Raw genomic sequence first — 12,981 nt, forward strand, 5'->3', positions numbered from 1 at the left:
TTTGCTGGGCACGCCAATGTACCGTGTTATCCGGTTGTGGCACACTGGATATAGGGCATGTCTTTCTAATTTTTCCCAACTATTTTAACTGCTTCAATTGAAATGAATTTATAATAATAAGAGAGTGAATTTAGACTTCTTACCCTTCGATTTAGAAATAAGGTCCGTTAGAATTGTATATATAAAAAATAATAATACTCACAATTTTATAGAGTAGTTTGTCTTATTAGAAATGACATACTTCCTTGAACTGTTTGGGTTATAATTATTTGAAATCAAATCTTTAAGTTTTACGACCCACGGTTATACCGGCAAGGCTAAAGGAGAAGTGATGATGAGAAATGAATGACGTGGTGGAATGAAGAAAGTGGGGGGAAACGGGAGAACCCCGAGACAACCCATGCACATGGTTTTTGTCCAACACAAAATTCACTTGGTGCGAGCTGCGGTGAACGAAGGATGCCATGCACCAAAGGTGAATGCTTTATCACTGAGCCACCGCGGCCACTCTGAAATTATTTATAGGAGAGTGTGATTACTTTATGAGAACTTGATATGGAACACATTTGTTTAAAAATATCAGCTTTTTGTGAAATATTGCTTAATATTCAGGAAAACCTAAATCAATAAAATAATAATAATAATAATAATAATAATAATAATAATAATAATCTTAAAAACTCTCTGGACCTAGTGCATTGACACAATTCAACGAATGAAAAAGAATTAATTTACTTCTCATGTAAGTATAGAAGGACTTAATCTCTGTTGCTTTCAATATACGAAGAAAGTGTCCAACTGTCAAATGATCTTCTACATAAAATGACCTATGCAACATAATGTAGTATAGAGTCATCATTTCTAAGTTGTCTGAAGAACACTTTTGTTTTAGCAAGAAAGAAAGAAAATAGGAAATGCTCAGTTTTAACCTAGTAGAAAGTTTGCAGATTTAAGGGAAAATGCGCAGAGTTATTGGATATTAAATGTAGTTCGAATTAATGGTGTAAGACACCGTAAATAGTTTTTTGTTTGACATATACTGGAAGTGACTAAGCCGTTACCTAAGGACATATCAAAAGAGACACGTTAATGGTGTTAGTTGAAAAATGTTGTAGAAATGAAAAATTTAAGGAAATTTCTAAAACTCTGAAATCGTAGATCCAAATTGACTGACTGTTAAGTAAAACTGCTAAACCTGACTCAAGCAAGCAAGCAAACAAACAAACAAACAAAAAAGATATTAATGACCTGTGTTACAGTTTCAGACACATCATTCTCACATCGAAACTACGCTAGAAGTAAATTATGAATAAAGGTGAATTTACAGTTCTGGACTTGCTTGATGTAAATTTTGGGAAAACTTTTTTTTATAAGGCTTTAGATTTCTTTATTGGTTTGCTTGTTTATTAGCTTCCCCATGAGGTAAACGTCACCAACACCTAGTGGCCTACTTGCAGGTAAATGGTGATCGTCGATATACCTACGCGTCGAGGGATTGTCGCTAATGTGCCACTAGTGTCAGGGATTCGTCGAGTCGAAGCAGATATCTAGAATCGGAAGCATTGATCTTACCAACGTTTGATTTTGATCCGCGCTCCTTTGATTTGTCACGGAGAATCGAAAAGGGACCGACACGAACTCTTGCCAGTCATGTGTATGCGGTTATTATTACATATTATTTTCCCCTGACGAATTTTTATTATAAGGAGAATACTTGAGCTCCGGGGATCAACAGTAGCTCCTGCCTTTACATCATGAAGTGAAAAACCTTGAGATGGGTGCGTATAGTTGTATGAATTTAGATGGCAACTGTCGGCGATCACTAGCAAGTGAATATGGGAGAACTATGAAAAAAGTAAATAGACGCTTGCCATTTTGTTATAAAATTACATGGCGAGTGTATTTGATCTGATTCCAAACAGTTATCGTCAAATATATACGGTTAAAGAAGCACTCTGATTAGAAATATTAAAAAGACTTCAATTATTTATCACTCTACTGCTCTGTCTTCATAGTCGCATCCGTGGAAGATATCTGTTTATAAGGCATCTTTTAATGTAAGAACATCTGTTTATAAGAAAGGAAACGAGAAGTGTTTTTTTTTTTTTTATCATTTCAGGTTCTACTGTTATCATCGTAACGCTATATACTTTACTCATACATGTTGTACTTAGTTTTTGATTTTATATTATTATGAAATTATTGTTTGAATACACCAAACACCCATTCAATTACCAACGCTGCCCTCAATTGCCATTCTAACATTATGTCACAACTCCTTGAGCTCCTCCGTGGCTAAGCGGTTAGCGTACGCGCCTTTGGCGTGGGAGACCCGGGTTCGATTCCCGGCAGGAGCACATGTGGTTCGGATTCCACGTTAATCAGTAGGTCCACGTCTCATATAGCCTCGCTGCTGAAAGGGACGATAAACTAAAATCCACTATGTCACAACTCCGACTACCAAAAGAAGAAAAATAAACAATACAACTGTTCAGTAAAATTTCCATTATAATAACACATATGTTACTTACCTCTATAATACAGATAAATATAATTGTTTTAAAATATGTAGTATTATTATAAAAGTCATAATTTATAATTTACACATATTTAGATTCACTCTATACCTCCGTGTACGGCAGCTGATGGTGGAAGACGGAACACCAACATTCACGTTTTTCACACCTGTACTTAAGGATGATGGGGAAAACCTTCTTTTTCCTATCAGGTTATGTGAAACTGATTATAGTTAATTTTGTTTAACATTAATAATGACAATGAGAAATTAAAAATAGCTTGTTTAATAAGCGTTGTACAGACATTACAAAACACTTTACAAATTTATCTATGAAGCTATTTCCTTTTTTCATGTTAGATCATTCAAATAACTTAAGTAGTTACTCTGTTCAGTGGAATATATGTCCAATTTATTAGGTTTCGTATTTCACTCTTCCTTGTTTCTAGCAAATGATAGGAAAATCTCTTCTAGACTTGTGTCACTTATCGTGTAGTCTTCTATAGCTGGTTGTGAATTCTTCATATTCTCCATTGTAGAAAACAATGCTGACCAGGGTATATTTGGATCTTTAACATGGTAATTCAGCAATCCCTGTAGAAGAAAGTAGAACCAGTATATAGTAAAAGGATTACTTTTTGTACTGTCTTTAAATACTTATAAGATAGTTTGTGTTTAATATTCATGCTTTGACTAATGACTTATTTAAATGTAATATTTTAGTTCGTTTATAACTTAGGCTACAAAGATTAAAATCGGAACTTCAATTAATTTTAACCATCTGCAGAATCTTTGATTTTAGTTATGTTAGAGTGGATAAGTGTTACTTAAGTGACATAACATTTCTAAATTTACATTGTTTTATAAGAACAATAGTGATTCATTTATAATATAATACTAAAGCCAAAATATATAATTTTAAAATTTACTTTATATAATAAATAATACAGCCATACGTAATGTTGTTGATTTATTGATCGAGGTTTAATTGGGAGGTCAGCGTCGAGGCTATTTGTGCCCACCACAACCACCGCGATTGTCCGAACACGGACTGTCATAAATATAATTTAGAAAAAAATATTAAAAATTAACAGAAATACTATTGCAAAAGATAAATAAAAATCTAATAGATAAAATAATAAATATATGAGAATAAAAATATATAAGAATAATAATTAGATATCAATAACAGTAAATAACAATGATATTAAAAATAGAGGAAATATATAACAATAACAGTAGAAAAAGCAAAAGAAGATAACAAATGAAAACTTTCCACGTGTGCCAAGTACCGTCCACTCAATGTCGATCAGCTTATCATCCACCGTGTCAGATTTTAAAGTAACTGCATGTGGCTTACGAACATGTGTAGAGTTTGGTCTTTTCAGTGAAAGAAATGTATCATTGAGCCGGCGTATATACTGGCTAAGTTTTAAACTGACAACAAGAGGTGAGCGGCGATGAGGAGGTCTTCGCCGAAGACCGCCACCACAGGGTTTTGTGTTGTTCCCTAGTCGAAGCGACTGTGGTCGGAATTTCGGGACTTTTGACGGGAAAGAGATCAGTTAAGGAGAATTGCATGCAAGAAAACCATTCCCGTCTACAGAAACGCACGGCGGCACCAGGAGACAAAGAAACAACAAAAAATTGGAACAAAAAAATTGGAACTAAACCTGTCAAGTAAAAGGGTTTCACCAATCTCGTTGTGTTTTTATTATCTGAAAAACCTTTTTATGCTTTAATTGTATTTTGTATGTTTTATATTTTCAAAGACTTGGTCACCTGACAATACTAACACTGCCACATATAACAGCCGGCCTTGATGGGTTCACGTCCCCCGAAGATGTGGGAAGAAGTCCACGGACCATCCACTTTGCAAGACTCCAACCGAGTATTTAGGGTACTACTCTATACGAATTTGGCTTCTATCGCGTCGGGTGATCAGACCGTCACACCCCGAACCTGCAGAACCAGTGGCTGACTGCAGCTCAGAAGAATTGAGAGATTATTACGCCCTATTCCGACGCCGGACCTAATTTTATACACTCTAGTTTAATATCATATATTGGATGTTATATTACTTTGGAAGTTTCGCGAAGAAAATAATTTAAGAACAAAGAAATGCAGAAAGACACACTAAGAAAAAGCTACCGAAAGATAAGTTTTATGATGTACTAAAGCACCCAGCTAATTTGGCGGAAAAAAACTATGAGAGATTGGCCAATTTGGATACAATTAATTTTAGAATGTACATAAGTATGCGTCTTCACTAGATTGTTTCCACATTTTTTAAATAGTTCAAACATGGCAGTATTGTATTGTTATTCTACTATGTATTTTTATTCTAGTAAAATAGTGAGAATTGTTATAGTGATCATCAACATCAACAAGTACATATTTTCAATTCTATTTAATTATAAAAGAATTATATTCACTAACAGCTTATTATTAAACACCAACTAGTGTATGGTGTAATTGATGCTGCTGGTTGACGGGAAGTGACCTCAGACGGATTATGTCGTCGTTAGAAAAGCCATGTAGTTGTTCAAATGTATATTTTGCTTGTATGCGTTTTGGAATTCAACACTGGCGCAAATCCCGGGGGGGACGAGGGGGACATGTCCCCCCCAATGTTGGACCTGGGGGGGACTGTCCCCCCCAATAATCTGATTTAAAAAGCGCTTTTTCGGATTTGTGTCCGACTGCCCCAAAGGAATGTAAGATGAAATTGATTTCTCTGGCCTTTTCCATTTTTTTTTAAAAAGAATCGTATTCTGTAGTATTTCAAACTGAACTTCGTGCTGTAGTAAGTTTAGTAGTCTCATCAATATGTATTAATTCCACTTCCGCTATTTGGGCACAAATTGCAATAAATGCCAGAGGAGGATATGCCCCTCTCCTCATGCTGGAAAGTTGTCTCAGCTGTAGGTACGGGCACAAATTCCGGGGAAATGGGGAGACATGTCCCCCCCAACATTGGAACTAGAGGCTCTCCCAATAATCCGATTTGAAAAGTGCCGATTTGAAAAGTGCATTTTGCAGATAACTGTGATGAGTTGTGTCCGACTGCCACAAAGGAAAGTTAGATGAAATTTGTTTCTCTTGGCTTTTCCATTTATAATGAAAATGAAGGCGTGCGACTGTGCGTGACGTAACCTCATATGAAATCTTATCTCCTCCTCTCCCCTAGGCCCTAGCACACGAAGAGTATATAGACTATCCAATGTCAGTAGAACCCATCTTTTCAGTAAATGCGCATTTAATCTATTTGTAGTATCAGCCTAGGCATCTACTCATGCTTTGTAAGCTAACAAACTCTATAGCCTATGGAACTCGGAGGTTCAATGCCGCGTTCACAAAAGCTCTCCACTGACTTCTATTCTTAGCCAACTGGATCCAGTTTCTACTTTGTATTCCTATCTCTGCGAGATTCATCTTAATATTGTCTTCCCATCTGCGCCTAGGTCTTCTTAATAGTCGTTTTCCGATTGGTCTTACCGCTAACACTTTGAAAGCGTTCCTACTTTCTTCCATCCTGGCTACATGTCCTGCCCACCTAAGCCTCCTAGACTTGATGACCTTAACAATGTTTGGTAAGCCATATAATTTACGTAGTTCGTCGTTATGAAGTTTCCACCATTCCCCATTCCCGTTCCTCTTGGTCCGAATATTTCTCTCGGGATCTTGTTCTCAAATACTTTCAGTCTATGCTCTGTACTCAGTAAGCGTATGATTATCGTTTTATACATTTTAAGCTTCAAATCCCTCGACAGAATTCGCGACGACAAGAGGTTTTGATGAATAATAACACGAATTCCCTGTTTTTAGTCGACATTTAATTTCTTCGTGAATATGATTTTCGTCTGTTAATATTGATCCTAGATGTTTGAAAGTATCCACTTTATCAAAAGTATTATTTAATATTTTAACACATACATAATTTGCCGTATTACGGTCCCGACGCACTTCCATGTATTTAGTTTTCTCTGCATTAAATTCTAAACTCATGTCCATGCAAGCGTCTCTAATAAGACCTCTGCATTTCTTTCTATTTTTCTCATATCAACCCCTACTAAACTTACATAATCAGCGTACGCATAACCTGGTGAACACCGTTCAGCTCTAGGCCCTGGTTGCTATCCTTCATCTTCCTTATAGCGTATTCCAGGACAAAGTTGAATAATAATGACGACAACGCATCTTCTTGTTTCAGGCCATTCTTAACGTGAAAGCTCGTGGCCAAAACTTTTCCTACCCGGACTTTACTTTGGGATTCATTTAAACATGCCTTAATTAATCTAATTAGCTTTTTCGGTATTCCAAATTCTGTAAGAACGTTGTACAATGTTTCTCTCCTAACCGAGTTATAAGCCTTTCTAAAATCAATAAATAGTTGATGTACCGGACTACTGTATTCCCGCTTATTTTCGAGTATTTGGCGAATGGTAAATATTTGGTCGATAGTTGATCGATTTCGTCTAAATCCACACTGATAATCTCCAAACATTTCATCTGCGTATGGGCTCATTCTTGCTAATAGAATGTTTGAAAGGATTTTATAGGATGTTAACAGAAGAGAGATGCCTCGATAATTATTACAGTCAGTTTTGTCGCCTTTCTTGTGAATTGGAACAATGATTGATTCTTCCCACTCTTGTGGCAATTCTTCCTTGTTGTAGATAAGGAGAATGAGTTTGTGTATCTTGTTCCACAATTTTTAGCCTCCAGCTAAAATTAACTCAGCCGGAATTTCGTTTGCACCCGAGATTTGTGTTTCTTTAATTTCTTTATAGCGAGTTTTACTTCTATTCGATTGGGTTCTGGAATATATGATTCTGCCGTGTGTATCTTTCTTTCTCCACGCACATTAGTTTTTGGCTGCGTGTTAAGCAAATCGTCAAAGAAATCTTTCCATCTATTTAAAATGCTATCTGTATCAGTGAGAACTGTTCCATCAGCTTTCTTTCATATATAAGAACGAGGTTGATAGCCTTTCTTAAATTCGTTGACCCCTTTATACATGTCCCGAATGTTTTTATTTTTACTATCTTCAAGTTCCTAAATTTTAGCTTTCAAAATATCGCGTTTTTTTGTTCTAAAAGTTTTGGAAGTTCCTCGCCTGATGTCTACGAAATTTTGTGTAGTTACTTCATTCGGATTTTGTAGCCAACGTAATTTTGCCTGTTTTCTCTTCTCTGCTAGTTTGAACCATGGTTTGTTCCTACGTATTATTTCCGCGTGTCCCAATTTTTCTTTTGAGAGAGGATGTTTCGTAAGCAAAGAAAAGAATTCAATTGCTGGAATATTTTTCTCTCTAATCTTAAGGTTACATCTGTTAAGTAAAGAGTATGACATGCGTCAGATTTCTGAAACGATTCCTGTAATGTTATTGAGATTATAATCATTTTGCTCAAAGAGTATTGTTGCGTCACACATAATTGATATTCTTTCTTCATAGTTTTGGGGAAGTCGTCATTTATATTATTATATTACTATAAAACAATTTTAACGTGGATCTTTGTGGATGCCTAATTAGAAACATACCAATTATAAATATGCATGTATTCAGATTTCAGAATGTTTTCACGGCAGTGATTTGTAATACTGATATGTACTACTACTTCATCTACATCACCTAATATATAATATACTCTACAACAGTTGATCAGATTCATCTACCGTAATATGAGTTTCATCTCCCTTATCTAGAATAAGCCTCAAATCTGCCCACCTTCCAATGTTGAAGACAACCAATGGCGTATTTAGGATTTTCTTTTGAGATCTATGCCCAATACAAGGAAGGAAGTGGGCAATTGCCCACCTGAGTTTGAGAATTAAATATATTTTAATTTATGCATAAATTGAAGTTATAATGACAAGAATTACAGATCGATAAATCCTATATGATATGACACAAAAATTTAAAAGTGAATCTAACGCTTTATTCTATTCATACAAGAAAAAGAAAGCATCCTCTTGGCCGTCCTAATTTCCCGGGCTAATTATTCCCCCGTTTTGATTTTCTTTAATTCAAACATTTCCTTCTTTTAAAAATAACTAAACGATATAATTGTTCCTTTGTTATAATAACTAAAGTCCTGTCATGTTGATATCCGCGCATGTTGGTGTGGAACACTAGTTTCGCTTATCAACTCCTCTTAGTTTTGGTGTTACTGATGACGGCCAACTTGAATCACAACTGACAACGGTCGATAAAGTATGATAGGCGAAATGAAAGTAGTAACGTCAAGAAAAAGAAACAGAAAAATAGAAAGGATGACAGAAAGAACAATTAAGGACGCGGTTCTTACATGGAATGAAATTTGACAAATACAGTATTATTTCTAAACAAAAAGCATAAGAAAATGGAAAGTCAATGACATTCTTAGAAATGGTAAGAAGGATTATTGTTGTACGTGGAATGCGTAAAACTAACAAATTATTTCGAAGGGAGAATGAGCCCGATAGCCTCCTAAATTCGTCACTGAAGACAATTCTGCTCCCCTGATCCTTCTCAGCATTGTTTTTCAACTTCATAAATATTTTGAACATCGCTTATATATATATATATATATATATATATATATATATATATATATATATATATATATATACGGGACCATCTTACCCGTCCCCCCCAATGTTGAAGACAGATTTGCGCCTTTGGAATTCAATAATAGTGCAGATAAGATACAACGGGTGAAATTAAGCAAGGTGCAAACGTGAAATTCAGCTCCTTACTGTAGCATATTTTAAGATTAATATGCTTTTGGAAAAAGAAATATTAATACTAGCGCCACTTTGAATGTGTGGTAAGATGATGAACTAGTATTGTCTGAAGTTAGTTATCGGAGGCCCTCATGGCCATTGGAAAATTGAATCAGACGGAGAGCACATGCTCTTGTTGAGAGTCGAAATGGTGCAATCTAAATAGCAAGTTGGTGAATTGTACAATTCAAGACATATTTAGGTAAGTATTTATAGTTTTTCCTGAAAAGTGCTTAGTGACATTAATTGAAGTTGAATGGGCGTGTTAATTGGAAAGTTATTAAGGCACTATTTGGTATTAATTAATAAGTGTATTTTGGAATTTCTTTTCCTGTTTTAACTGACAATGTGATAGGCGTAGTAAGAGTAAAACTTTTTACTAAATATCAAAGGTATAATCTTTATGAACATTTAATGCTAAGGAATTAAGTAGAAAAAGCAAATGGCAAAGTGTAATCTAATGGAACATTTAAAACTAGTTACCATTGTTCATCGAATAATTATGTTCTCAATTATTGTGTAAGTGTTACAGCAATTCTGTGCATTCACGTAAATTTTGAACAATAATTATTAAAACGTCCAGTGAACTAGTGGAATTAGTGGAGTTTTCTTGCAATTATATTAAAATTTTGATAACCTGAATTCTCTCCACAGTTTTCATAGTATCTAGTCTAGTGCTCACTCAAGTTCCTTTATAAAGATTTCTTTTTAAAAATTTTGTGTGGGTCCTATAACCCTGCACCACGGCGTCTTTGTTAATAAAAGAAAAGGACTGAAAGGACAGGCGTCGGCACATTACTAAGGAAACCTCTAAAACAATGTCACGACATGCTGTGTTACATGTACAGAAACTATTGTTATTGTTGTTTTTTTTTTTAAACAAGTATATGTGCAAGTAGTACAAGCGCTTCTGTGACAGTCGGGATAGCGTGTAGGGCATTGTTGCAGCAATGCGTTAAATGGTACACTGTTATGATTGAAAGATCGGGTTCAATTCCCTTTGATGTGGAAAATGAGCAGTGTCTATCTTAATGAAATCTGAGAATTTCAATCAACAAAGATAATTTGTTAAATACCAAAACTGTGAATATAAACATACTTTCAACTAATTTACAAATAACATTGAATGACTTTTGTGAACTTTATAACTGTTTGTGGGATAATACAAACATTTCTTTTCTTTTATATATATATATATATATATATATATATATATATATATATATATATATATATATATATATATATATATATATAATTAACATTCACTATCTTTCCAAGTAGCATGTTACAGCATGCAACAGCCAAGTAGGACAATGACGTCGTCGTGCACCGACAAAACCATCGACAAAATTCGTCAACTCTTGATCGAATATTGTCGACTGACGATTCGAATGTTGGTGGAAGAAAGGAGTGTCATATGGGGCTGTTTAAGTAATTATGACCGAAAATTGGGTAACTGAAAGCTTGGTGCGCCATTAGTGTGTGGTGATCAGTTGGTGCAATTCCACAGATCGAGGAACGGCCAAACATCAAGTTCATGTGCAAATTGAGAAAAATGTGATTTAGAGACTTGATAGTCTTATAAATAGTTTAGCATCATTGGATGTTTAGCTGTTTCCAAAGCTAAAAACGAGCCTTTTTCGTTTCACCAACTCAGAAGAGGTCAAAACCAACGCGATGCGTAAACTTTGGAAGATACCAAAAGAGAACTTTTCGTCGGTGTTTCCACCAATCGCAGAAGCGTTGAACAACTGTATGTGTTCCGAAGGTGTCTACTTTGAAGATGATTAAATAAACATATACTTCTATTCTGGTAGTAAAGTGGTATAACATAATTCTGGAAGCATTTTGACTACCCTTGTACACTAAAATCAAACACATATTACTGTTGGAAAGCAGAATTAATACTAAAACGTTCCTATATCATTATTAATTATTCTACGTAGGTCCACATCAAAATTAACAGTAATTTAAACAAAAAATATGTTTATGTACAATATTTCTTTATGGAATTATATGACATAAAATAATACGTACCGCATGTTCGTCGATCAACTCACAGGGATCTAATTTAGCAGAGATTACCGATTTTAGACTTTCAAGTATATCATATTCAATCCCTTTCTTGGTTGTTATAAGAACTGTAAATCCTTGCGCAAGTTTTTCTTTCAAGTATGGTACTGTGCCAAAACATCTGAATTGACCACGAACCATGATCATCAGTTTGTCACACAATATTTGACACTCATCCATGCTGTAAATTATTTAAAGTATGAAATTATTGATTAATTTGACTTTGACTTTACAGGAACTTACAGACGTAATATAAGAAGTCAACCTTATTTCTTAAGTCTTAAATTACGAGTCAAATAGTATAATATGTAAACCCATTTTTCAGTTATCATGTAGTAGAAACTTTCGTCAAGAGACGAACTTGAGTGATTAAATATACAACTACATAATCTTACGATTCCTTATCTCCAATTGGAAATTACAGTGTTCGATTGAAAAAGATTGTGCGTAATTCTGTTGAGTCGCTGTTGAAAGAAAGTATCTTTTTTCAACAGAAAGCCATGTGTTCCTTTCCGGATTTAAACCTACATAAATGTACCAAGTAGGAGATTTGTAAATACTCATCAAGTAGTCAGAGAGGAATCAGACATTAGGTATTGTATAACTGTATGCATTCACTCCGTCTACAACGACTTGCAAAATTCAACGTCTCATGCAGCTTCAGTATGAGTACCAAGCACATAACTTTAACACGTAAGTTCTTGTAACGATTCATGAAAATAAATAAACAAATTTACAAGCAGGAGTGTGTCTAAAGTTCAGTTTCGAACTTGGATAAGATGCGAGAAAAACCTGTGTAAAAGATCAAACTGGCCTACAATCATGCTGTTATGCTGCGGCACCAATTGCTTAAGTAGTTTAATTCATGTTTACACAGCACTTGTCCTTTGTGACAGCTTGCTGCGCGAACGTGGTGCTCAATGCTATGTTGCAAGGTTTTGGGTCGGGTATTGATACACTATTGATACACTATTATTCACTACTAGTAAATGTCAGTTTTATAAAATTAAATGACACAAAAGAAAACTAAAAAGAATGTTCTCAATAACTAAAACAATGCTTCCGTTTATGTTCAAATTGGCAACGTACAGAAAGGGTGGTATGTTTACTATTGCAGAGCGAGAGTGATGAGTCACTGTAATTGGCTGACTGTACTGTTGTCATAGAAATAGTCCTTCTTACCTGATTGTTATGACTGTCAGAAACGACAAAGTTGTATCAAATAAAGTATAGAAGGTCAAAAATCAGTAAAACATCTACCCTGGTCTACATGTTCAGCAACGGCAAGAAATGTTCCACACATAATATGAAATTAGTGACCTTGTCTGGTCAGAACATCGTTAACTGTTTGACTGAAATCAAACAAACTGAATTTGTACCTCGCAACCGTCTATTAGATGTCGATCAATGAACTGGAATGAGAAATCTCTTTACGAAGCTGATGCCGAAATTTTCTCTTGTAAATAAATCGCATTAGAGAAAAAGTGTGTAGTGATGTTTTGAGCGGATTAAAAATGATTCAACTTTTTTTTTAAAAAAAATGTCACTATAGCTGAGAGGCGGATTCCTAGTAATTGATAGAAACCAAACGACAGAATGCAGAGTGGTACACTCTAACTCTT

General features: G+C 34.9%; 1 protein-coding gene across 2 annotated transcripts in view; it reads right to left on the reverse strand.

The window, feature by feature from the left end:
- Nucleotides 1–2,804: 2,804 nt before the first annotated feature.
- The window catches only part of LOC145663017 (phospholipid-transporting ATPase ABCA3-like), a 373,059-nt gene continuing 362,882 nt past the window's right edge, over nucleotides 2,805–12,981 (reverse strand). For both annotated transcript variants that reach the window (XM_081729148.1, XM_081729149.1), the window contains 2 exons: nucleotides 11,324–11,540; nucleotides 2,805–3,109 (listed from right to left, as the gene is read on the reverse strand). In XM_081729148.1, the coding sequence (XP_081585274.1) occupies nucleotides 2,945–3,109; nucleotides 11,324–11,540 (382 nt within the window). In that variant the 3' untranslated portion in view covers nucleotides 2,805–2,944. The remainder of the gene's footprint in view (nucleotides 3,110–11,323; nucleotides 11,541–12,981) is intronic.

This window comes from Thermobia domestica, chromosome 10 (genome assembly GCF_964235325.1).
Source record: "Thermobia domestica chromosome 10, izTheDome1.hap1.1, whole genome shotgun sequence".
NCBI classification, from domain to species: Eukaryota; Metazoa; Arthropoda; class Insecta; order Zygentoma; family Lepismatidae; genus Thermobia; species Thermobia domestica.